Source organism: Ambystoma mexicanum, chromosome 1q (assembly GCF_040938575.1).
Source record: "Ambystoma mexicanum isolate Mex_15411 chromosome 1q, UKY_AmexF1_1, whole genome shotgun sequence".
In the NCBI taxonomy this organism is placed as follows: Eukaryota; Metazoa; Chordata; class Amphibia; order Caudata; family Ambystomatidae; genus Ambystoma; species Ambystoma mexicanum.
In genome coordinates, this window is record NC_090922.1 from 631,246,871 (window position 1) to 631,272,042 (window position 25,172).

General features: G+C 47.0%; 1 protein-coding gene across 2 annotated transcripts in view; it reads right to left on the reverse strand.

The window, feature by feature from the left end:
• Positions 1 to 22,123, reverse strand: part of LOC138534214 (uncharacterized) — a 290,831-nt gene extending 268,708 nt beyond the window's left edge. Inside the window, exon 1 of one of the 2 annotated variants that reach the window (XR_011284875.1) lies at positions 21,731 to 21,911. Coding sequence is in view for 1 of the 2 variants with exons in the window: in XM_069641205.1 (XP_069497306.1) it covers positions 21,731 to 21,769 (39 nt within the window). In the remaining variant the exon portion in view is untranslated. Of the gene's footprint in view, positions 1 to 21,730 lie in introns of both variants that reach the window. The other variant, XM_069641205.1, reaches the window with a different exon arrangement.
• Positions 22,124 to 25,172: the final 3,049 nt, after the last annotated feature.

A 25,172-nucleotide genomic window follows, 5' to 3' on the forward strand; every position in this document is an offset into this window, starting at 1 on the left:
CAAGAAGTGGTTAGCTGGCAGACTATCAATCAGGAATCAACAGGAGAAATCTCTCTTTATCAGAAAGAAAAAGACTGCTTACAGAAAGAATTACAAATCATGAATGAAACCCTGGCTTCTAAAACTAAGGAAATTGACAATAGCAAGGCTAGTCTGAATTCATTAAGGAAACCGCTAATGCAAAGTAAACAGCAGATAGTAATTGAAATGGATCATAATGGTATGTTAAAACAAGAAATCAAAGATGTTCAAGTTAGTTCAGAGTGACAGTGTAAAGCTTGCAGACAAAAAAGTTTCATGGAAGAAGGTGGATTACCCCCAATTCTTTAGATTACCTCCACATTCCCCAAAACATTGCAGTGAAGCTGGTGGTTTGGGCACACCTAGTAAGGATATAGGGTGTGTCTGACACAACTTCCCCTCTTCCCAAACTTGCTCACAGGGAGATCTAATTCCCCTGTTTGATACAGAGGAATATACAGAGATACAAGTGAGAGGAGGCCGGGGGTGGCACACATAGCATGTAAGGAGTGGCAGAAGAGAGAGCAAAAGCACACCTAAACAGAAAATTAGTGGGCCACGACATGCAAATGAGTTAAGGAAACACAAATTACAAAGTATGATTCAACAGAGAGAACAGTTAGCCCATTTGGCTGACATGAGACACAGAAAATACAACCTAAAAGGATATTTCTAAAGTCCCTAACTATGCCAGCGACTATGTTGAGGCACCAGAGCCCCTAGGTAGATGGGGAAACACTGTCTCTGAGCGACAATATAATGACATGCCATACTATCCAGCCCCTCAGAAAAGGTTTGAGTCCCATAAACCAGAAAACTAATGGGAAGGAGAAAAGAGAGAGGGTCCCCAGTACCATGCAAACTGGAGAAACCATTATGGTCATAGTGACAGGGGATAAATATGCAAGCAGGGGGATTTGAGCAATGGCTTTGATTCTGATGTGGGAAGTTGGGCTTGTGTAAAGAGGCACAAGAAAGAAAACCGCAATCACAATTTGTGGAAGACCCAATCAAACAGAAAAAAACGGCATGACCCTTACCATAAAAATGCCTAATATTCAGTTTGGGGGACATCTAGAATTGCATTAACTGATGATGGCATCATTTACATTGTAGAAAGATCAAAACAACATAGATTTTGTAAAATTGATCTTTTCGCCCGCAGTTTTCTAGTTTGCTTGCAGGACAAAATCAATGCAACTGGTCCTCTTACAAGGCAGCCATTTTTAATTTTATTCTCCATTTAGAGATATCCCCAAGAAACCCGCAAGGCAGCTTACAATTTCATGTCTGCTGAGGATCAATCTCCTAGGGAGATTGCTCATGCACGCATTTGCCCAGATTTCTTGCTGTGTCAATACCGAAAGTCGAGATTTCAAAACTACATTCTTTCATGCTCATCCAAAATACATAGTGACTCAGTAGTCCATGATTTCGATGATTTGAGAAATCTTGAGTGGATAACCACACAGGCTATGAGGATCTATGTGTCGGCAACAGGCCTTACCTTAGAAGCTTTGCGAGGCTTGGAATCAAAGAGGTAAGGCATATCCCCCCCCCAAGTAGCCACCCCGCTGCGTGCAAGGAAACACAGGGAAGCAAGAGGGCTAACCTGTGATGGCAAGTCTCAGTGAAGAGGAAAAAAGCCAATACTGGGAAAATAATCTTGTGGTGGTATATGCTGATCCAATGGTAACTGAATTTCCAGAAGCTTGGTATTATGTAGCAGGAATAAGAAGGACCACTGCTAGCAGAGGAGTAGGAGATGCAGGAAGTCCCCTCAGAGGTTCAGAAGGACCAACTACATAAGCAATAGCTGTAGCTAAGGGTACAATGAGAAAAGGCTGAAGAAAGCGGAAGATCGCCAGCAACGAAGGAAAGTAAGCGAGCAGGTAAGTATGACTCAGAAGGCACAAGGACTGGAAACAAGAAGTAAACTACAGTGCTGTGCAACCAGAAAGGACCTGAATTGTGACACTGAGCTTACCATCTTCCGTGTCTTATAGTTGATTCCGGATTCCATGTTCTCCAAACGCCTGACGTCACCGCGTTCCGACGTAAAAACGTGGTCACCATCTTGGATGAGGCAAGTAGCCTCATCAGCGTCTTCATGGCGACACAGACACATGAATAGGTCGAATCCGGGCACGGCAGGGATATTTCCTTACACTATGTAGTTAAGAAGACAACAACTCCCCAAAACAAAGAAAAAGAACCAGAAAACAAATGCCTGCTCCAGCCACCATTACTGTAGCTTATGTGAGGAGTGCTCCTCAGTTGGACTTAGAGAGAGGGGGGGGGGCAAAGATGTATTACTCTGCTGTTAAGGATCCTAACAGACAGAGAGGACCCTCTCTTCAGCCGATTAGACTTCCGCCGGGCACGCAAAACACTGATCCCACAAAGGCAGAGACTTACGTAAATCCTCAGTATTTAGACTCAAAGACCATCTTGGGCTATAAGTATGTTCCTACTGCTGAGAGAAATGCTCAGAATCCAGGATCGAATTCCGAGGGAAATCCGAGTCAGAATCTTACCAGGGAGGGAAGCCAATCTGCACCTCCTAGGAGTAATTACCAAGAAATGTACCATCCTCTTCCAAAGTTCAAGGATAATAGATGCCAGCACCAGGGTGAACGGAGATCAAGAAATACATACAACAATAGTTTTCAGGACTACAAAAACAATTCTCAAAGAAGAGGCAATTACCCTTCTAGAGAAGAATAGAGATATGAACAAAGAAGACCCTGTAGTCCGGAGAGTGGAGAAAGATTTTCATAACTTGAGCGACAGGTCAAACAGTGACTGAGAGCATTGGCCAAATCATGAGATCCCAACAGAGAAATCCTGACTCTAATGCTCATAGAAACCTTTGCCAGAATGACTCAACAGGTCAGAGTGGACAATGACAAGAGGAAATTGTTCCAGTTCAAAATACACAAGGAAAAGAGTAAAGGGGGAGGCAACAGGAAAGCTATGCCAAGCCTTAGAGGAAGCTTCCTTTACCGCACGTGAAAATACCCCTGAGTTTGCTGAAAAATTGGCAAACGTCAATGATGAAACCTATCTTATTCCTTGAAATAAAACCATAGAAAAATAAAACAAGTGAAATTTAGTGAGGAATAAAATGTAACAATTAGATAATTAGATTTGAAAATGAAGAGTGCTCTGTTGAGATGAAATCCTGCATTGCTTCTTTTCCAAATGTAATGCCTGCTCCAAAAGAGCAGAACATCTGAGTTAAAAGATGTATGACATTGAATAGGAATGAAAGAGAGAGTAACAAAGACCAAACAAGAATTAAAACTATAGATTTAAAACAGAGATCCCAAAACAAAAGGCTTTTCCTTCCCTTACATGTTCTTCTAAATCTCACACTCCATGTAATGGCAGTGACCTGGAACCCATAGAAAAGGGGGAAGCCCCTATGCCCGCAGAGAAACACCAGCTCACCAATTAACAGACTTCGCCCAGACACTGCACTACCCATATCCAGGTTGGATCCATAACCTTTGAAGACGAGGTTGGTGGGAGACTCCACTCGGCTATGCATGGACCCCCAAAGTGGGAGCTCAAACCATAGTATATGTTGTGATGATTATTGCACTGCTGAACCAACCCCCCCCCCCGACACCTTCCAAAACCGTGGCCCACACAAATAAAGTAAACTGCATCCCACCATCCCACTAATTACACCACTTGGCTGCATAGCCGGTGCCAGATATCGTAATCCACAGCGTTGCCAACTCCAGAGCTGAGCTGGGAGTCTGGACACTTTTCTAGTTCACCTCATCACTGATGGAGCTGTGTCTGCCAAGTAAGTGCTCTCCGTGATCCTAGATGGGGAGCCCATAGAATCCAAAGTCTTACTGTCCTTTCCACAAAGACTGACCCGAAGGTTGTATTACCCAATTTGATCGAATTTAATTGATCTGATGCTAAATCAGACCAAATTCATACCATTTGATTGATTAGATTCTATCAAATTTGGTAATCAATACCGTGCATGGGTAGCAGGGGATGCAGGGGTGTCCCCGCTACCCATGTTCGGTTTTGATGGCCTTGGGGGGCAGCAGGGGTGTTCTCTGCTTCCTAAGGATTGGAGGGAGGGGGACAGAAAAAAAATAAAAGAGAAAAGGGGACCCTGCTGTGTCAGATCTGACTCGCGTTAGAGGGACGGAACTGACGCCGCAGGGTCAAGGGAGGAAGCAGACATCTAAAAGGTAAGTGGAGGGGTTGTGTTGGGAGGTCAAAGTTTTGCCGGATTTGGCCACAGCAAAATTATATTTGTGGCGAAATTGACCATGGTCAATTCCGCTGAGAAGAATTCTGCCACGGCCAAATCACGTACATCTGAGAGAAGAGATGAAGGAAATGTCCTGTATGCCCCTCTGCCACCAAGTTTCTTCCTTCCAGAACTGTTTCTGAAGCCAAGCATAGAACATTAGATCTAAGAGAACTGCTGACCTGCTTCTTCTCAGTGAGTGTCCAAAACTTGGAAGGGCCCCCCTCCTGCCCCGAATCAATGGTATATTTGTCAAATAAATAATTGTCAGTGCTCAAATATTTTCTGAAATGCCTATGCCACATTGGGGCAGCAGTTCACCACCCACAGCTGCCACCACCCACTACAGCATTCCACATGGCCCAGGCATTTGTGGTTGCAGCTGCAAGTCCAACTGTTTCATTGTGGTTGATGTATGCATTACCCATGGCAGATGTGCGAATTACAAACACTGTTCAACATAACCTTTGAATAACATACTAGTTTTGTCTTCAAAATGAGACGCTAAATGTTTAATTTCTTCTTTCAACATAGCCCAGTTTGGATTCTCCTGTGATTTTATGTGTGGCAAATGGAACATTTTAATCACCTGTCCACAGAAAACAGAGCGAAATTGCTTTCTTCCTAACGTAGAGTGATTGACAAGTGCAGACAATATCCTTATTTAGCGGATGAACTTCCCTGTCGAACACAGCAGCAAGATCATCTACTATAGGTCGGCAGTCAGCATTGGAACTCCGCATTGGATTGGACATTTCCCATGGGGCTGTGCTGCTAGTGATTATCCTTTTGTTGCTCTCTGCCCTCTGCGATTGGGTTTCCCACTGTGCAGTGGCACTCCTTTTAGCTGTATGCTTTCATGTTTCAAGGCCTCTCGAGTCTGCAGCCAGGCGTCGGAATTTCTGCACACCCCAAGCAGGATGCCCAGCTCATCAAGGCTCTGCACGTGCCCCCTGATTGTCAATTCAAGAGCTGACATCCCAGCCAGTCCTCTGACGCTGGCCCATATGCATGTGAGTACCTGCTGAACGTACCTGCTGAACTAGTTCACTGCCCCAGGTACTGCAGCTGCCTGTCTGCTGCCAGCACACACTCCAAAGCTGCCCACCCTGCTGCAGTAGCAGAGCAGTGGCAATCTCTTGGAGGCTGACTGGAGCAGTGTGCTGGCATTGCACGCACAAGTACCCGGTGTTGTCCCCTTCCAGTTCATTGTTAGTCATGAAAATGGATAACTAGCACAGAAGTGCCGGCATGGCTCACCACGATCAGGAATAACAATGAACTGGCCTGGGATGAAGAGCCACGTGGCCCATGCACGCATTTGTTGCTCGGTATGTGACTATGACTGACTGACAGTTCAAATAATAAAGTTGTCAAAACACCTCATCAAAATCAAACTGAATCTAAAACAATGGGCCTCATCACGAGTCTGGCGGTAACCCTTAAATGCGGCGGTAGTGCTATTACCGCCGCATTTAAGGGTCCGTCAGATCATAGCCTTGGCTGCTCCCACCACTTTGCGACCCACCCTGGAAGGGAGCCTCGGAAACGAGTTACTTCCTTGCTCCTGTGACTGAAAGTTGATGCCAGTAGAATCTGCAGCTTATGGTCCCTGTCAGGAAGCCAGGAACATATTTTGCTAAGGATTGTGGAATACTGGACGTGTTATATACCTTCCAGGGAGAAAGGGAAATACACTTTAAAGTTGGCAAATGCTTCCATTGATGGAGGAGAACACCTAAAAAGTAACTACTGTGACAAGGAAAGGGGACTTGGTGGTAATACTCCTTTATCCAATGAGGGTGGGAGAGTGGGATGTCAGTAGATGGGGTATGGAGCTTGTTTCTTATTTGGACATCCCAAAATATCTGGCATTTGAGGTGAGAGTCAAGGGGTAAGTCAGGACTCTGATTGGGAGGATGGGCGAGGTGGTAATAGAGTATTTTTGGCTGACGTGGCCAGCTGGTGCTTCCCACACAGTGCTAATGACGTCCAGGAGCTCTGCATGGCTACCTCCACATGAGGTGAAATGAGGGATTTGTGGATAGTGAAAGAAGGTTGTCGATAAGAGAAATGGGCTGTTTTCTCAGGAGTATTCTGCCATGTTCAGCAGAGAATTCTATGCAGTAGAGTCAGTCTCTCTGAGCCATGCCTTAGAAGCCAAAGTAAGTTGTCTTATATAACGTCCCTCTACCAATAATGTTTGCCTCGATGTGCATGGCTCTGGAAATGGTGGGTGGGGTAGGAGTGATAGTAGGGAGGGCAGATGTGGTAACCTGTGAGGTTGATGAGTCGAGGTCAGAAGCTCCCGTGCGGTTGTATGAACTCAGACTTGGTCAAGGAGTGGGGGGACATCCTGCGGCAGGTCAGAGGGAGCAGAGATGAGTGCATCAGATGCTGATAATACACAGGGTTGGAGTCTGTGTTTAGCATGCTACATCTTCTGGGTCATCTGATGAGGAAGGAATGTGGTTTAAAAGTGAAAGATTCTAGTAGTGGTGAGATTTGTGAGGAAGGAGAACAGTGGGAGAGAGGAGTTGGATCAGCGGTCAGAGACATCTTCAGGTGCGAGTATAGAGTCCGCCTTATGTCTCGGAAATTGTGCTCTGATGTTCAGTGTCAAAAGAGAGGAGATGGGTATCTGGGTGTTTCCTTGAGAGGTAGCAGCAGACCAGTCTCCACTGTAGAATGTTGGTGTTTGGTGATTTATTTGCCTGATCCCTGTACAAGCCAAGTCAAAAAGAACCAGTGTTTCCCATTGTGTTATTCGTGGTTCTTTCCTGTTTATCCAGTTCAGTTAACTAAGGCGACAGGTCTTGAGCTTTTTTCAGAAAGTGTGCTGGTATACCTCCTTGTGAAGAGTTCCACAGTTTGGTAGCCAGAAGGGAGAAGGCGGTTCTGCCTTGTCTTTTCCTGTTGAAGTTAGGAACTAGGAGCAGCATTACTGGACCGTAGTGTTTTGGAAGATATGTAATGCTGGTATTTCCTTGTGAAGGACAGCTGGGCCCACTCCACGGTCAGTGGGTGGTTGACGGAAAGGGTTTTGAAATATATCCTTTTCTTGACGGGGAACCAGTGGAGCATGCGTAGTGCAAGGGGCAGGCTATGTTCGGATCTTTTTATCCTGAGGGGTAGTTTAGCCGCTGGGTTTTTATTCTTTGTAGTTTTTGCATGCAGTGTTCTGGGAGTATGATATATTTGCTGTTTGCGTAGTCCAGTCTTGTTAGGACTGGTGGACAAAGGATAAATAAGATAGGATCCCTCCCAGAGAGCGGAACTGGAAGAAGCAATTTCTGACAATGGCTGACACATGCGGCTCAAGCATGAGGCTAGTAGCCATAGTGATTCTGCGATTCCTCACTATGGGGGATGGCGCTTGACATGGTCTCATCTCACAGGCCAAGTTATTGATGTGGTGATGGATGGAGTCACACTGTAAACCATGAGGTCTGTTTTGGTAGTGTTGAGCTTTAGTTTGTTGAAAAGGTGTTCATCAGTGTGTCGATTATTTGCGTGCCATCTGTGTGATTGTAATAGCTAAGGCCACACAAACTGATGAAGTCCAGTAGATGTTGAGAAGAAGCGGCGACAGTGTTGAGACAGTGTGGCTCCTTGAGCTACTCCGGAGTTCAATGGGCGTGGCTGGGATATGTAGGGGAGCATAGTGGTACTTTTGGTTCTGTAGGTGAGGAATGAGGCTGTTGCTTTTATTCCAATATCTCCCAAACCTTTTAGAAGACTCTCATGTTTAACGGTATCAACGGCTGCGGGGATGTCCAAGAGGATGAGTGCGCTCTCAGAGTTGTCATCGGTATTGTTTTTTATGAAGACCTTCCTCTTCAAGGATTTGCACCTTCTCAACATCTAGGACGCCCCCCCTGCTCTCCCTGCAGACCAGATCCTTGGTAACGTTCTGTGCCCCCACCCTTTCTTTGTAACGGCACTGTTTCCTTGCTCATCCCCCCACCGCAAGGGAGCTACACAGGAGGCGGTGAATGCTTGCGCGGCTGTGGAGAACGAGCGGGGAGAATGTGCCGCTCCCCACTCAATCAGCCCGCTGTTGCTGTACCCACTTGGATACTAAAACCTCCCGGTTGCTCCTACGTTTACCTGCTGCTAGCCCACTGTTTCTTGTGACTCTGGATTGCCACCCCACACCCGTCATTTCTCAGTCCCTACTCCTATGCTGTATCCAAGGTTGCCAATCTCCCTTCCAGCACTTTCTCCTAAAGTGCTCGGTTGCTTTCCAAAGCTAGGCTTGCGCTCCTTAAATACTAAAAATAGCAACAATAATAATGTGAGTGCATCACAGATTGAACACAGAGCATTTCCTGTTCTCCTCCTTGGTCGGAAGCCTTGTTATACCCAGTGGTCGACGTGTACTAAAAGAAGTAGTGGAACTATGCTCCCTGCTGCCCTGCCCCAGCTACCCACAAACCCCATCGCCGCACCCCTCCCATGTGCAATCCAAACCCCCAAACAAACGCGCCTACTATTTAAGGGAATGTTCAGTGCTTTGCACTGAAGTGCCCGTTTCAACTTCTTCCTTCACTTTTATTTGAAAACGAAGCCATTCCGAAACGGTTTCTTTTTTAAAATAAAAGTATAGGAACAGTAAACATTGAAAAAAGTAAAGGATCAGCGCTCCCACCCACTTCGACCACTTGTTATACCTGGCCAGAGGTTTGCTTGTTTTATTGGAGTCTCACAGAGTTGACCGTATATGAATGTTTCCATCACTTTTCCAATGAACTGGGTGTTTGTGGTGGGGTAGTAGTTTTCAGGGTAGCACATGTAGTGAGCAGGAGCAGCGCTTCCAGAATTCCGCCAATCCCTGCACTTCGGCTCCCCATGGCCTGTCTTCTAGCGCCACCTTTGACAATAATACGTGTATTGCTATTAGCAGTAACCCAAACGATATTACAAAGCTCTCGTGTTGCCCAATACAGCGTCTGGAGCGAGTAGTTCATCCAATACGGGTTTTACCCTTGGCATTCTGGCACTATTAATTGTACCTTTCACATTATGACTCCAGGAAGACTACAAGTCCCGTACCACAATAGCAATCCAGGATCTCCTACCCATTGCCAACAGTGATTGTCTTATACTTGAAGCAGCACAATGTCAAAAAACAACTAAAACAGAACTGATAGCACTGTTTTTTTCAAGTGAGTAGATTCAGCAAGGAATAACTTCTGCAGGCACCTAAAACGAATACGTTAGTCTGATGAATGCTCTTGGCCGCTTTACAAATCAAGGCCACTAAAATCCGAATGTTCCTTTCCATAAGGGCCCATGCGTCTGACTTCTTATGTGATGCTGCCATCGAGTGGATATTAAAAGAAGTGCGCTTGTTTTTCTTGGACAATTATTGCATTTCACACCTTTTGATGAAGTAAAAGAGTTAGCTAATACCATATTACTGCATCAAGACAATGATTATCAAAACAGGCGGAAATGAATTTGTCCGTGGCTGACAATGTGACATCTAAAGTGTCTCTGCCTGTTTAGTATGACTTAATGTATTTCTTTTGCTTGGAATCATGAAACCTAAACAGTAAGTCTCTTGGTGGAAATGTTCATGCGTGCAGCTTCTTTTTGTGAGAATACATCTCTAGATAATAAAAGGGGCACCAAATTATTTAATTCAGGGAGCAATGTCTGTCATCGGAGTGTACCGTAGCATGACAACAAGAGGGCAAATAGAAATGGATAACTCCACAAAGGAATACACGGGCAGTATGCATGCAGAGCAACACAATAAATGCATAACTGTTCTTTGGAATGTTTTGGAGATGTACACTATTGACAAAAAACAAATAATGGCAGTATTGCCACTAAAAGAACACACTTGTGATGGCTTTGGCCAAATATTGCCAGCATTTGCCACTCTAATAACACACCTCAGATGGCTTTGTCCCAGAATGCCAGCATTGGCCCTGTAAGGGCACACCTTGTATGGCTTTGCCCAAATATTGCCAGCATTTGCCCCTGTGAGGAAACACCTGGGATGGCGTTGTCCCAACATTCCAATACTTGCTCATGTAAAAATAGACATTAGCCCTCATTACAACTTTGCCAGTCTGGAAACAACGGTGGCGGTAAGCTTACCGTCACAGTTGTTTCTGCACTGGCAAAGTACAAGTCTGCGGCCTGGTGCCGTTCCGCCCGCAAGGTCTGCCCTGGCGGGCGGAACGGCCGCCGGCCGCAGACTTTCATGGAAGCGATTCTGTGGTCCCCATTCCCGAATGGGGATTAACAATGACCGCCGCCTGACTTACCGCACCACCGGGCTGTAATGCCCTGGTGTTTCCGGCAAGTCAGGTGGCGGTAAATCATTACTGGTCTGGCGGCTACCTGCCGGTTTTACCGGACCTGTAATGAGGGCCATTGTCTTACATTAAGCATAGACATGGTAGAAAAATAAGTATTTTTCCATGTCTATGCTTAATATATTAGTATGAAAACAAACCCTAACTTTCACAAGTATCTCCCAGATAATAAATATTCACTGTGTATATGGGCTTTTTTTAAGTACTCATCGTCAAGTTACAGTATGTTCTCTAATGGTTACCCCACCATCTCAAAATGGGCTGTAATTTACAAAGAGTACTTAAATAAGGCCCACATACCTAGTATATATCTTTGAAGGATGAAAAATATGTACAAGTTAGAGTTTCCACACAAGTTCATTAAGCATAGACATAGGAAAAAGACCTGCTCACAGTAGAATCCTTTTTATTATGTGTGCTGAATGTAATGGTGTTCAATTGCTAATGTTTACATGCACTACTGCCCACTGCCCCAATCATAATAATTAAAATAATAATAATAATGTATTTCTTATAAAGCGCTACACACCCATAGGTCTCAGAGCGCTCAAATAACAGAAGACATTATTATCCCACAGAGTGGTACTTATGCCCCTTACTTAACCTCTACAGGCACCTCCAGGGCACACACAAGCTTTTACATCTCTCTGCAGAGCCGGGATACAGCCTTCCCACAAATGCAATGACTCTCTCCATGGAATTCAACAGGAGCTGTGATTTTCCCATTGAGCCAGGGCTGGGAGGTTTCCCACATCTGCCGAAAGGAAAGCAGGCGGATGGCGACATAAGGCGCGTCATCTTTGCTGTTGGTGCCTAGTAATCTGACGGAGGTGGCTTTGTAGTTTGTGGTGTCTATGTTATCAGGGGGATGTAATCGTTTCTTTGCACAACACAGTGGCGCTCATTACATCTTTGCCGGTATCCTGGCAGTAAATCCGCCAGGATACAGACAAACAGAATTACTGTTACAGGCACTCGTGCGAGTGTCAGGTGACGGTGTAAATCCTCATTCATGGAGTCCCATTGGACTCCATGGGGGATTTGCCAATATTACAGGTGCCAGTAATATGCTTTCCTTTGTTTGCCTTTGGTTGGTATGTACAGGTGGAGTGCTGTTGGCTCTGTAGCATGTCAAGTGCTTTGGTGCTATGCTGGTCCACTTAAGGTTAATGGTGGTGCCAGCTAAGCAGCCACTAAATATATTAGTGGTATAGGCCAAACAGCTTAATGTCTAGCCTCTTTTCTTTACACATGGAATTCATTGATTTAGCTAGCAGTCGGTAAAACAGCCATAATTTGACCCAAAGAGAAAATTGTGAGTTTTGGGGAAAAGCCACCCACTTGGCACGTTCACCTGCAGTGAAATAGGCCACTTCAGAAATTTTTCTGCCTGAAATTACATTTTTGGAAGTTTTGTGACAACATTTTGGGCACAACTACACAAAACATCTGCTCCACCGGCGAAGCTGAATTGAAGCTGACTTTCACCAATTTCATTTGGCTGGTGGTAATTTCACTCACCACTATATTTAGAGAGTGGAGCTTTGATTTTTGTACATGAAAGTGTAGCGGGGACATGGATCTATCGAGACAGGTGTTGGTGGGCACGGCAATAGATTTTGTTTCTTACTTCTTAATACTTAACCTGCCTCTTACCAGTCTCTGGGAACCTCCCACTTACCTGAGTTTCGGGATCACCCTGGGTGTGCCGCTCCAAGAGAAGGACTTGGTCAGAAAGGACAATATGTAGAAGGATTCCCCAAACCCTTAGGAAAAAACACTAGGTTAGAAGAAATATATACCACTCGAGGAAAAACGGGCAAAGAAATGCTGGTGTACGGGTTTATTTAGTTATTGTTTGAAATATAGATATCCTGACTCCGCCTCTGTACATATGTAGTTTTGTAGTTTTTATACATTTAAAGAGGTTAACACATTTCACACTATAAAGCACTAATTCTAGCAGCAGTGTGGAGGGGGCCCACATGCCTGTTGACCTGGGCTGTGTATGCTGGGGCGGCACAGCACGATAGCAGTATCGTGGGGGGTGGGGGTTCCCTGTCAGGGATTCCTGACTGGGCCGTATATGCAAGGACTGGCCCACCGTTGATTGCAGTAGTGGGAGGCCCCAGACAGGTCACTTCATCCTGGCTGCGTCTGCAACAAGCGGCCCAGGGAGTTGGTGCGGGCCATCCATAGCAGGGGGAGGACTCAGTATTAGTCAAGCGGCACTCACCTTCTTCCCACCGGTAGCGCCACGTATTATTGCAGACTGCCTGGCGGTGACAGTGGGCGCTCTCCATCCACACGGGAATCCAGGGTCTGGCAAGGGGTTGCAGCGTCGAGGCAGGATAAACCAGGTACCATTTTGTTTTTTTTTTTAATGGGTGCTGAATGGAAGTCAAGCTTTACCCTCTGGTGTGAGGGTTCGGCTTTTTCCATCTGACACCAACTGTGCTTCGCTTGCACTGCTGCCAAAGTTCTTTTTGGTTTCCTGTGAAGGATTCCCCACATGGCTCATATGCCCTTCAGATCCTTCACTCTTTTTTTTCAATTTGTTTCTCTCCCGCAGGCAAAGGGTTACATGCCCCCCCCCTTTCCACTATCCTCAGCCCTGAGAATAGGCTTGACCTGATCAATAAATCGATCTAACCATGATTTCGATTTGCAGGCCACTGGTTGCCTCCACCTGATCTTCTTCCCTCGCCTCAGGGTGTCCAGCATCTCTAAAAGAGTTCAATTGAGTCTCTCCACTTTGGCATCCCACTGAGGGGAGTACAGAGTTGATGCAAACCAGATGGTGTATTTGATGCTGCTCTGGCAAAACTGGCATTTGCTCACACTGACCTTTAGCCCTTGCTCCTGTAGGCAACCCAGCACCTTCATGAGCCACCTGTTGTGTTCCTCAAGGGTCCTGCTGAATGCAAAGATGTCATCAAGGTTAACCAGCACTTACAGGAGGTTCATGTCACAGACTGTCTTCTCCATAAGGTGCTGGAATATTGGTGGTGCACTGGAAATCCCCAGTGCCTTCCTGATGAACTCATAGAATCTCATGATCAGCTGGATGCATCAGGATTTAGTAATAGCCACTCTGCAAGACCAACTCCAAAAATCACATACTCCCTGCCAGGCAGTCCAATGCCTCATGGCATAGTGTATTGGCCCAGAATAGTGCGGGTGCTAAGTCAATCATAGTCGATCCACATCCGGACATCCCTATTCTTCTTCCAGGCGAGGACGATGGGAGGAGCATAGGGGATCCTGGACTCCTGCATGATCCCTGTCGGCAGAAGATCATCCAGGTGGCAGTGTATATACCCTCCACTTCTCCTGGGGCCAGTCATTGCAGTCGCTCTCTGAAGGGCATCTTGTCACTCACACAGATCCTGTGTTCCACTACACTATTGAGGGTGAGAGCAGGTAAGGTACATGTTTTTTTAATGACATTTGTATTTATGTGTGTATGTTGGTGTGTTTGTTTTTATGTATGTATGCATGGAAAGGGTTGTTTTAATGATATATGACTGTGTGAGTGAAAGTGTTCTATGTGAGCATGTGAGAGCACATCTGAAGGAGAGAGGGCTCCTAAATTTAGAGTTGGCCATGTCATGCCCTCAGCAGCCCCCATCCTGATATCCAGTGACTCAAAATGGCTTAAATGCCTGCCAGGAGACAGGACATCAGCCACTGGGACAGATGGGGGAAGCAGCCTGACCTTTCACACTAGTAATTGCAGGGTTTGGGGCAAGGCCTGATTTTCCTTTAAAAACTCACTTCATGTTAACCCTTGATCAAAGTCTTTGGTTTGCATATACCTGTTTACTGATTATTTATGCCTGCTTTTATTTTCCAGTCCTTTGCTTTTATAGGGGTGTCTCCCCCATGCACTTCGTCATTTACCACATTCCATCTATACCTATCCCTTTTACGACCCTATTTTTTCCAAATTGTATTTTTTTGCAGCAGTGCCATTTTCAGTTTTCAGAGAGTTGTGCTGATTTTCGGTCATTCAACACAAAACATGTTGATGAGACTTAGCGTTTAGATGGAACGACCATAAGTAGCAGACACTGAGCAAAGGCTGTAAAATCCGAGTAGGGAAATAAAATATCTTTACATAAATAATCTGGTAGATGTGTTGCATGTGCCCAGGGTTGAGTTAGTCCATGGGCCATGCACCAGACATTCTCCATAGAAAGTCCAATATATGATATGATATGATAGTATATGGCATTTGTAACGCACCTATACACAAGTGTTTCAAGGCGCCACGAGGCAGGGAGGGGGGACAAAGGGAAGACAGACAACGATCCTACTAGGCCAGGTGTCATTCAGATCGCGCAAGTGCATGGGAAGAGGGGAAGGGAAAGTGCAAGGGGAAAGGGAGAGGGGAAAGTGCAGTACAGGGTTAGTAGAATAACAAGATAAATAATAAGGGCCAGCTGGTGGCAAGTGCAAGGTAAGTGCAGACAAGTCCTGGGAAGGGGGGCTGTAGGGTACAGAGACAGTCCCGCAGTGCAGGGGTTGCCAGGGAGGCAGTGCAAGGGAAGAGTGGCTGGGCCAGGGACCGAGATCGGTGAGAGTGGCCCAGGTGCAGATTCAGTGCAGTTTCAAATACTGTCATTATCAATATGGGCAGCATTCTGCACAGAATTGTTGGGTAATTCCTTGTCCCTCTTCCACTTAGGCAGATACAAGCAGCGCAATAACAATATTGACTTTTTATGAGGCACAGACCACAAACTGAAATGTTTCTAGACACTTGCTGGGTAGACAGATCAAGGCAAAGCAATCGCCTTGGTACCAGTAACATGCCATGTGACATGGGTTTGATACCCTGGGCGGCCTTACTCTGTCTTTCAACCTCAAAAGGCTCATACATTGAGTACTCTGAGCAGTTAATAAATTATGGTGACAGTGATTATTGGAGCGCTTAGAAAGAGGAAGAATAATGTATGAAGTGCGATATAAATCACCACATTATTTTTAACAATACCGGATAAGTCTCCCTAAGTGTACGCGCACCCCAAGTAGTATATCACAAATGATATAGTCGAGACCATTCAATAGTTATATTTAACAGTTTGTGTCAGCGTAGATTTCAAAGTATGCACAACCATAAAGTCTGGGTGTGCTAGTAAGTGTGACTTTACACAAATGAGCAAATTAACATAGATATGCCAACTGCATGGCCTTCAGTTTCGCCCTCTGGGCTTCTTTAGGGCAGAACGTTCCTATCTATTCTGACCAAATTTAAATAAAAAAGAGTTATGCTGCCAACTTGGACTCAGAAGCAAGTTATTAAATGCATCATAAGTATTATCCTAATGATCATCAGTACTTTATCCGATTGGAAAATCGATGGCTCTTCGTTCGTGCTGTCATGTAATATAATCTTATATATAGTGGGTCTGGCGAGCGTATTCACATACTATCTATTCGCTGTAGACCTTATTCATCTTCTTCCGTTCTGTTCTGCGTGCAGGATGCTTCATAGAAAATGGCAACGTTTCCAGGACGCATAAACGGGGTTTCGTTCCCCAGTTCTGTTAAATGGTCTCGACCAGTGCTTAATTTGTGGGGGTGGTTGCCGGTGCCCAACACCGGCACTCTTTTTTGGGGACCGGAACATGGCTGGGGCACGTGCAATTACTTTGTTTGTTCAGTTTCCAAAGTTCCAAGATCATAAATCATTCCGAGTCTGCTCTGCGTCTCTGCTTGCAGTTGCAGGCCATGGCTGGCTGCTGGGCCTGGGAGTATAGCAACAAACAGCCAATGGAAACCAACATTCTGTTGTTATTATGCAGTATTTGATACATTCTGTATAGTAACACAGAATGTACAGTTTTCATTGGCTGTTCATCTGAGTCTCCAGCCAGTGAAATGACATGATGACGTGTGGGGGTGGATCACGTGGGTCTGTTGTTGTTGCCGAGGCAGGCCACCTTCACCTCACGAGGCACACTTTCTTTGTTAAGGCGTGGCGTGACTCATGAGGAAGGAAAGCCTGCCCCTGCACGTGTGGTCCCGTGCGCGGCCTACTTGCAGGCAGCTTAAGAAGGCCTGGCTGGCTGGCTTAGTGTGCTGTGTAAATTCAACTCAACTCAGTAACATAACGGTAAGTACTAAGCCCCTCCACCCCCCGTCCCAACTTTGACTGCGGCCGGCCGGTGTGGCAGGCTGTGGTGACTGGCGCGTGCAGGAGGCAGGCAGCTGCTTGCCTGCTCCGCTCGTCGTGTGCCCGCGGCCGCCGCAGGCTCAGGATTTGACCCGAGCTGGCAGGCAGGCCGCAGGGCAATGCGAGTGGAGCGGTGTTATGGCTGCTGCTCTTAGCATAGTCCTAGCAGCGGGATGGTACGGCAGCTCGGTGTGTGCGAATGTTTTCTGGGCTTGCCGATGGGCCTGCCCTGCTCAAATGGTGGCTCGGCAGGCAGGTGCGACGAAGGGTTAAACATTAGTTACGCCCTGGGTGATGGTGAGGGGGCCGCGGGCGTTATTTGGATAACCTGTGACATCTGCTTTCCGGGGGAATTAATTAGGCTAGCGCGTTAGCCGCGTCAATTTAAAGCCATGTTGTGAATTGGCCGTACATGGGCAGTTGGGCCTGGCTGGCGCAGCCGCGCATTGCATTTGATTATATATGTTACTGTAAAGTTGATGGCTAGTTGCGCATGGGACATCAATAGCTCAAAGTGTAGAGCATCAGTCTATCAGAAACCACATGCAGGGTTTGAGCTACCTATCATCAGGCATGTCGCATTTGGCCTCTGGGACGCACGCCTTTTCAGTGTTCTGAAAATATTTTATAAAAAGTGCACCTGTGGGTTTAGCCGCCCCCCCCCCCACATATGTATCTTGACAAGTATCTGTTGGCAGTTAAGCTCAGCTGCGCATTTTCTCCATGCTGCAGCAGCCATTGCAGGAATAAACTTGAAATCTATTTTTTTTTTTGCAAGCTGATCGCCATACTGGCTGCTAGTGGCCATGAACAAGACGGGCGTTTTTAATTAAGCCCTCTAGCAAAAGGAAACAAATAATGTTGTGGAACAGGTAAGGTGTCCTGCTGCCAGGACAATGAGCGTGCTGAGCAGGAATTGCTCAGCACACATTGTCCTGCCAGCGGGACACTTTTGCCGTTGGGCGCCCTCTTTGAGGTTCCGAATGGGAGAGGTGTCTCAATGACAAATGTCCTGTTCTGGCTCTTAAAAGAGATACCGGGGGCAGCTTGACCACCCTGTTGTGACTCTCCCGCTCGGTACTCTACTGCTTGGAGCCATTTGAACACAGGAAAACAAACCTTAAGTTTAATCAGTCAGAATCTTGTAGAAAAAATCTATCAGCACATAGACATACAAGGTGCTGTGCAGAACCCATGTTTGGAGATATATGGCATTTAAAAATCTATACCAATTATACTTGGTCACCCACTGCACTGCATTAACCAATGGTGTCTGCCTTTGAATGAAAGGAAAAATCAGGCAAATTGCTGACATTCCAGTGAATCTGGTCCTTTCGCCCATGGCTTTATAGTTCAGCTAGGTCAAGTCAACATAGCCCAAAATGTCAGGTATCAGGTTGTGATAAAGTCTGGTCTACTCAATGGACGTTGCGCCACTGTTTTCCATGTGTTAGTGTAAATGTACATATAAATGTTGTGTGCACACAGTGTATGTCAGTGGAGGTGCTTGGAGCATTTGTGTGTGAGTGAGAGTGTGTGCAAGCATATGTGTGCTGACATTTGTGTCTGTATGAATGATAAATGATGCATTGTTTGTATGTTCTAGTGGAATTAAGTTTGTGAATGTTATGTTGTGTCACTGTGTGTGGGCCCAATTGAATTTTAAAGATACGCCACCAGTCTTATGAAAGTTATAACAGAGCGTCAGCAATGGACTCTTGTGGTGTAGTAGTTTAGTGTTATCCCTCAGGGATTTAGGTTGTTTGACCGACGTACAAAATCACAGTGGAATTAACTTTAATAATTTTTGCTGCAAATACATTTTTACCTCGGTACAAAAAACCAAACCCATGTCCCCTCAAACTGCCAGTACACCCATAAACCCCCCCACTTACCTTTTCTCCATCCGCGGCCTCTCCTGTAACCTGCAGCGTCATTTCCATCCCTTCAACATGGGTCGGATCTGACGCTGCAGCGTCCCTTTTCTTCTTTTTTTTGTTGGGTCCCCTGCCACCAATGCTGAGTAAGCAGGGGACACACCCGCAACCGCCAAAGCCAAAAATACTGAACATGGGTTGAGCGGGCCACCCGTGCAACTACTGTTCTTCATGTTCGGTATCTTCGGCTTTGAACCAATGGTGGTGACTGAATTCAGTCAAATCTACCATTCGACCAATTTTTTTTTAACAATTTGGCCGAAACAATCCCTCAGAGCCACCATCCACCCTTCCTTCACCCCACCCCTTTCCTTCAGTTGTCATGTCCCCCCAACATTTTCAGCAAAGTTACACCACTGCAAATATATACAAACAATAATAGCACTAAATGGCCATTCTGTGTTATTATACTCTTGACAGGTGCCACTAATTCGACCACGCCATTATTAAACATGGTGATGGTATATATCAGTGGTTCAGACGTTCATCTTGGTATGTGGCTTTCTTTTTAATGTGTGGTGGATGTGAGCCGGCATCAATGACACATTAATATTTTTAAAAAAAATGAAAATGAAGCAGTTGAACATGTCACCCAGTGCAATTCATCCCCATCATCCACAATATTGTCTTGTGCACAGTGCAGTTTAGCACCAGTGGAGCAGAATAGCCAAAAAATGCAATGCAGCACCGCATTCTTCATTTGTGAGTTTGTGACACTGGTGCAGTTGCCCTAATTTGGCCCACTGCCAGTAATGATCAGAAAGGCCAGAAAGGGGACTCAAATAGGCACCGGGACTTAAAATGCCTTTTCAAACACAATGAACGATTTATCGATAGCAACATTTACTTCATAGAACACTGAATAATGTTCAGTTTGTGCATTTTGGATGCCAGTGGCGCGTTTGAATAGTTAATCTGTATAATTCACCAATACATATAATAATGTATACCTTAATTCATAGCAACTGAGATTTTAGTTTGGGGAAAGTGCGTGTTTAATGTTGCTTTTTCATGCACACTGTGCAAGTGAAAGTGGTCAATACTGCCGACAGCACGTTGCACTAACACTAAGTAATGAAACATGCCCACGGTAGCATACAAAAGAGACCCACGTTTCCCTGTTGGACCAGGCCTTTGGGCATTACCTTATTGACATTTGGGACAGTTGAGTCTGTGGGCGGGGGTGAGGAGGACCAGGCGTTGCTAAAGGGGGGATTGATTGAGGGGGCTATAACCCCACTCTTTTGCCTCAGGCATTTTTTGTCACTCTTTTGCCTCTGGGGTTGCCGGAATGCTGGAACCACTACACCTACCATAACAAGTGTTTTCCAACTTTAAAGCAGCATACTTTCTCAACCCATGCGTTCCTTTCCCCATCCATCCAACTACTAGCCTGTGCCAGCAGTTGCTCATGCAGCGCCAAACATGTGACATGAAGCAGTAGCAGTGTCATGGGCTGGTGGTGGGCCGATCTAGGTCTAGCACTGAACTGGTGCGGGCGGCGCGGCGGCGCTGCACCCGGTATTATGGGGCCAATATTTTTGGGGACTGGCACTTATTTTTTTTACAAATTAAGCACTGGTCTCGACTATATATTTTTAAATATACTACTTGATTTTGGGATCTTCTTACACATAAGGACACTTATCAAGTTTAGTTCACTTTCAGGCTTTTGGTTTTGAGCCATCCCCTAGCTGAGCAGCTCCCACACACTACTTCTTTCTATATATGATGGTGTTAGTGGCACAGCCTAATACATACTGGCAACCAACCTGTTTTCTTTAATTAATAATAGCTGCAATAATTGCACACGTCATGGGTACTCATTTTAATGACCTCAGAAGGATGAAAGTCAACGCAGATTTGAAACAGTCTGCTGAAAGTCTCTGGTCGGGTGCTTCACTCACTGAGCTATCACTCATTGGGCACACTGAGTACCCCTCGCGTGTTCATTGATTCAGCCAGTGTCTCTTAACTCCCCTGGGGCTCATCGTTTATCACCTGATCATGCTTTTCGACCCATGCAACATGCATGACCATGAGCGGTTCCAGACTAAGGATTGGGAGGGCTAAAACCTCAGACTTAGAGGCAGAAGGCATCACTCTGCTGTGACACCCAGCCAGTGGCCCCAAAGACAAGACCCTGTCAAATTGTGCGCTGTTTATTTATTTGCCTTTGGACACTCATTAATGTGACGCAGCAGCGACAGCAAATGTACAGTGGCCGAGGATACAAGCCGGGCCCATACCTCTCAAGTCACACGCTTTTGGTGGGAGTCACACGCCCAGTAAGCAGCTCTCTCACCCACCGAGCCCTCTACCTGTCCATTTAATTCAATGGGATTTCACCCACCAAAACCAAAATTCTGTGTTTTCACTCACCCGGGGGCCACAAACGTTGAGAGCTATGCCAAGCAATATCAACAGCGCCCCCTACGACGAATCAAAAGGCTTAAATGGTGGGCTCTGCTTTTAGATGGACCAAACCTCCAACAATTAGCATCGCTTTGTTCCACTAAGTAGAATGTGAGTTGGGGTGAAAGATGCATGTAATGGGACAAAGGAAGTTCATATAGCTATTCAGCCTCCTGGGCAGACCTGCTTAGTCTCCGGGTTTACCCTGGAGACTCGCGGTTTTTGCGATCTTCTCCGGGTCTCCGTGGATGTAATGGGCCATAGGAAGTTGAAATAGCTATTCAGCCTCCTGGGCTCAGAGGGTGGGGGTCAACAGCTCAATGGGTTTAATAATGGCCCCACTCACTACCAACTTTTATAACTGCCATCCAGCCACCCAAACTGTTGAGGCTGGCTCCGCCCCTGTGCATGACCCCTGTCTCCATTTGAATATCTCCACTTTAATTCGACCCATTATTGCTCGATGCATCTTACATAGGTGAAAGATGACATCCCAGCACAATCACATTAGAAACTTGTTTTGCTAGAATGTACGCCCCACCATAAGAACCCTTCTTACTGTCTGTCCAGCTCCGACTCCCAACCTCTGACGCCCCATTTCCGCTTTCCAGCTCCAAGATCGAGTTTGGGGTTGAAATAATTAGAGCTCGTGCAGTGTACTCGGGCCTGTCACCAACCGATCTCGTCAAGTCCTGTCCATGTATTCGATGACTTCCGGACTAGAAGATCGTCGGGGAAGATTGAAATAACAGTCCCCCGGTAAAGCACCCCGCATTCAGAGTCTCTCGCGCAATCAACTTTCAAGACGCCGACTCCTGCACAGGCATTTGGGGGAGAATTTCATCGGGTCCCTTCAGATCTGGAAGCTGCACCCCTCCCCTACACCCTACAAGGTGAGCCTGAAACAAACCCCAGCGCGAGAACAGGAACCGCTTGCACGCGCTTCACATAAACACTGCGCGGTGGCATGGAAACAGCAGCCGCCGACAGTAAACACGGCAGAGTGCTTTTCAGCCTTACAGAACATGCTTTGGGACTTGCAACACAAATCATTTTTACTGTGTTTTATCTGGCAAATCATAATTTTGTGGTTTCATCTAATTGCTGAGATTTCTTTTTATATATTATTCCTTTGTGTTTTTAATGTATTTAATATTTGTAAAGCGCATTGTTCACCCGATGCCTTGATATTTTGGCGCTGAAGATATACGAAGTAATTTGAGCAAAGAAAGAATATGCTGGAGTGACTTCCCTCAAATAATCACTTTTATGTTCTTTGCACTCCAGCCCATTCGCCAAATGCCGCGTCCATTTTGGGACGTTTCTACATAGCCATTTGCAAACCTCAATGCAAGATGTCCAGAAATGTCATAATTCCTTTTAAACAGTTGTCAACGTACCACGGGTGCGCTGGCTTCTGCCCAAAGGCTTACAAAATAGCTATCAATAGCATACATGCCAACATTCTCAACCACCTAGGAGGGAGATTGTTAAAGATAACACGGGCTGCTTTCTTTTTCTGTAATTACATGTGGTAGCAGCGGTTGATGAACATTGGAGCTGCTGAGGTGTAAATGCAAAGGCGCAGCCCCCGAAGAAATGCCCCCAAAAGTTGCATTCAACTGCATACTTAAGGTAAAAGCTTTTCTGTTTTGAAAGGCAACCTGAGATGCCAGAGACAGGTATCTGCACGAGACAATAATACCTGTACAATGCATGTCCTTACCCACAGCCAACCCTGTATGTGTAACCCGACCTATTCCCACTTATCATACATCAAGGCTAAAGCACCCAGAGATGATGACACTCGTAGGTGTCTTGACTGGGGTGTAAGTGGGACAGATTGCACGGGGCCTCCTCTTTCGGGGGACCTGTGCTTGTTGCATGACATTGCTAGAAAGACATCATGTGCCTCAGAGCAACTAGGGAAACAGCCACTCCAGTAGCCACTCGAAGCAGCACGCAAGCCAATAGAGTGACCATTAACCACACTCATTTGGCACCACACTCCATGCAAAGCATCTGCCGGGGCCTGCCCCTCTGCAATGAAAGCATAGCTGTGTGAAACTTCCTGACTGGCTTGTCTTCTGAGGGGGTGGCGGGGCCTTGTCTACCTTTAAAGAGTACATTTTAAAGAAGAGACAACTTCTGTTAGCATTTATGTACAAAAGGTCACTTTTATGTATGACCCTCCCATGTGTATTGCCCCTTTAAGGGGATATGTCCCTCCCACGTGTATTGCCCCTTTAAGATGGGCCATGACTGTGTCATGGCCCAAGATAATAAATGGAGCCCCTGCAGGCACGTGCAGCAGAATGGCTGCAGACTCCAACCATGGGACATCTGTGTCCGTCTCTCATTGTGGGCCCGCAGGCCTACACCATGTGATCACGGTCTTGCGGCCCTGGCCTGCAGGCCTCACTCTGTGTGACCACAGCCCTTCAGGTCCTAGCTAGTCTGGGCCCCCCAGACCAGCCTGGTGCCCTGGGTCCAGCCCAGGCACCCACCATCCTGGATGCTCCAGGCATCTATGGTGCTCCGGCACCCAGGCTGTGCCCAACAGCCTCTCAGGGCCCTGCCCTGCAACATCCAATAAGACCGTGTGACCCCGGCAAACCAGCATGGTGCTGAGCCCCCAGCACCAATGAGGCTGGACGTCTGACCGCCACCGGCCCCACAACAATGGCGACGAGTGGAAGAACACCTGTGATGCCTCCGCTCCGTCCTTCTCCCTCCTTTTGCGTTTCTTTTCCTTCTCTATGGGAGAGAAGGAGAGGGAGAGTAGAGGAGGAGCGGCAGGCACCGCAGAAGTGCAGTGGGGATGCCCCAGCATGACTTCACCCCAGCCGCGGCCCTCTGTAAGGAGGGGGCTCGTGGGGCCGGGATCGGAGCATGCCTGCAAACCCCCACCCGCAAGAAGATGTGAAAGATGCCCCACCGCGGGATCCGCCGCAAAAGAAGAATGAGGGACCTCCTGCCTGGGAGTGAATAACGTGCTTCCCCACGCCCCCCCCTCCCGTGGCATTCTGCCACACGCAGGAGAATCAGGCTGTCCCCCCAGGGGAGATGGAGTGGAGTGGCCGCAGCCACGGAAGAAGTCACACATCCCGCTGGGGGTGAGCTGTGTTGTTCCCGCCCGCGCGGCACTCCTGCCGCAAAGTAAAGAATTATGCTCCACCCACCCCAGTGGAGAGATAATGGGCGGCATCCACAGCGAAAGTAGAAGAGCCCTGCTTGCGACCCTCCCTGGCCGCAGCCCTCTGAAATGAGGGTGCTCGTGCGGCCAGGGAGGAAGGCAGCCAGCAACCCCCTGCGGCCTCAGCTGCCATGCGGGGGAGGAAAATGGTGCAGCCGCGAAGAGGGAGCCAGCATGCGGCCAAGGAAGAGGAGACCTCGCAGCCCGCCCCGGCCGCAACGAAACAACCTCCCGCTGGGGGAACAATAGGCACTCACAATGTTTATTACCTGTGCCGACAGCCCTCGTCAAGGTCCTGGGCTGCTGGACAGCGGACGACCTCATGCTCCCGTCCCGAGCGAAGGACAGGTGGGCCCCTTGCCCCCCCCTTGCAGGCGGCAGCACAGTGTAGTGTTTGTGCCGCTGCCAGAGCCCCTGCAGTGATCCCAGGCCTGGCGGCCAGATGAAAGGGAGTGCTCCGGTCTGGAGCAGAATAAAGAAAAAGCACCTGTAAGATCCTGGGCCGTTGGCGGCGAGTGTGACTGTGCTCCGGTAGGAGCAGACATAAGGAAAAGATGCATGCTCCATGCCGGAGCTGGGACAAAGGAAGCAGATGCCCTAGCCTGGCTGTGAAGGTGAATGCCTGAACAAAGATCCTGGGCCGCCGGTGGTGATAAGGTATGCAGCTCGGAGCAAAGAGAATAAAGAGGGAGGCCTGAACCGCAAATACCCTGTGCCACTGGCGGTGAATGCATCAGATCGGTGAGGAGTAGATCAAAAGAGGAAAGTAAAGCGCTCAATCCAGGCGCTCCCCGCATGTCCCCAG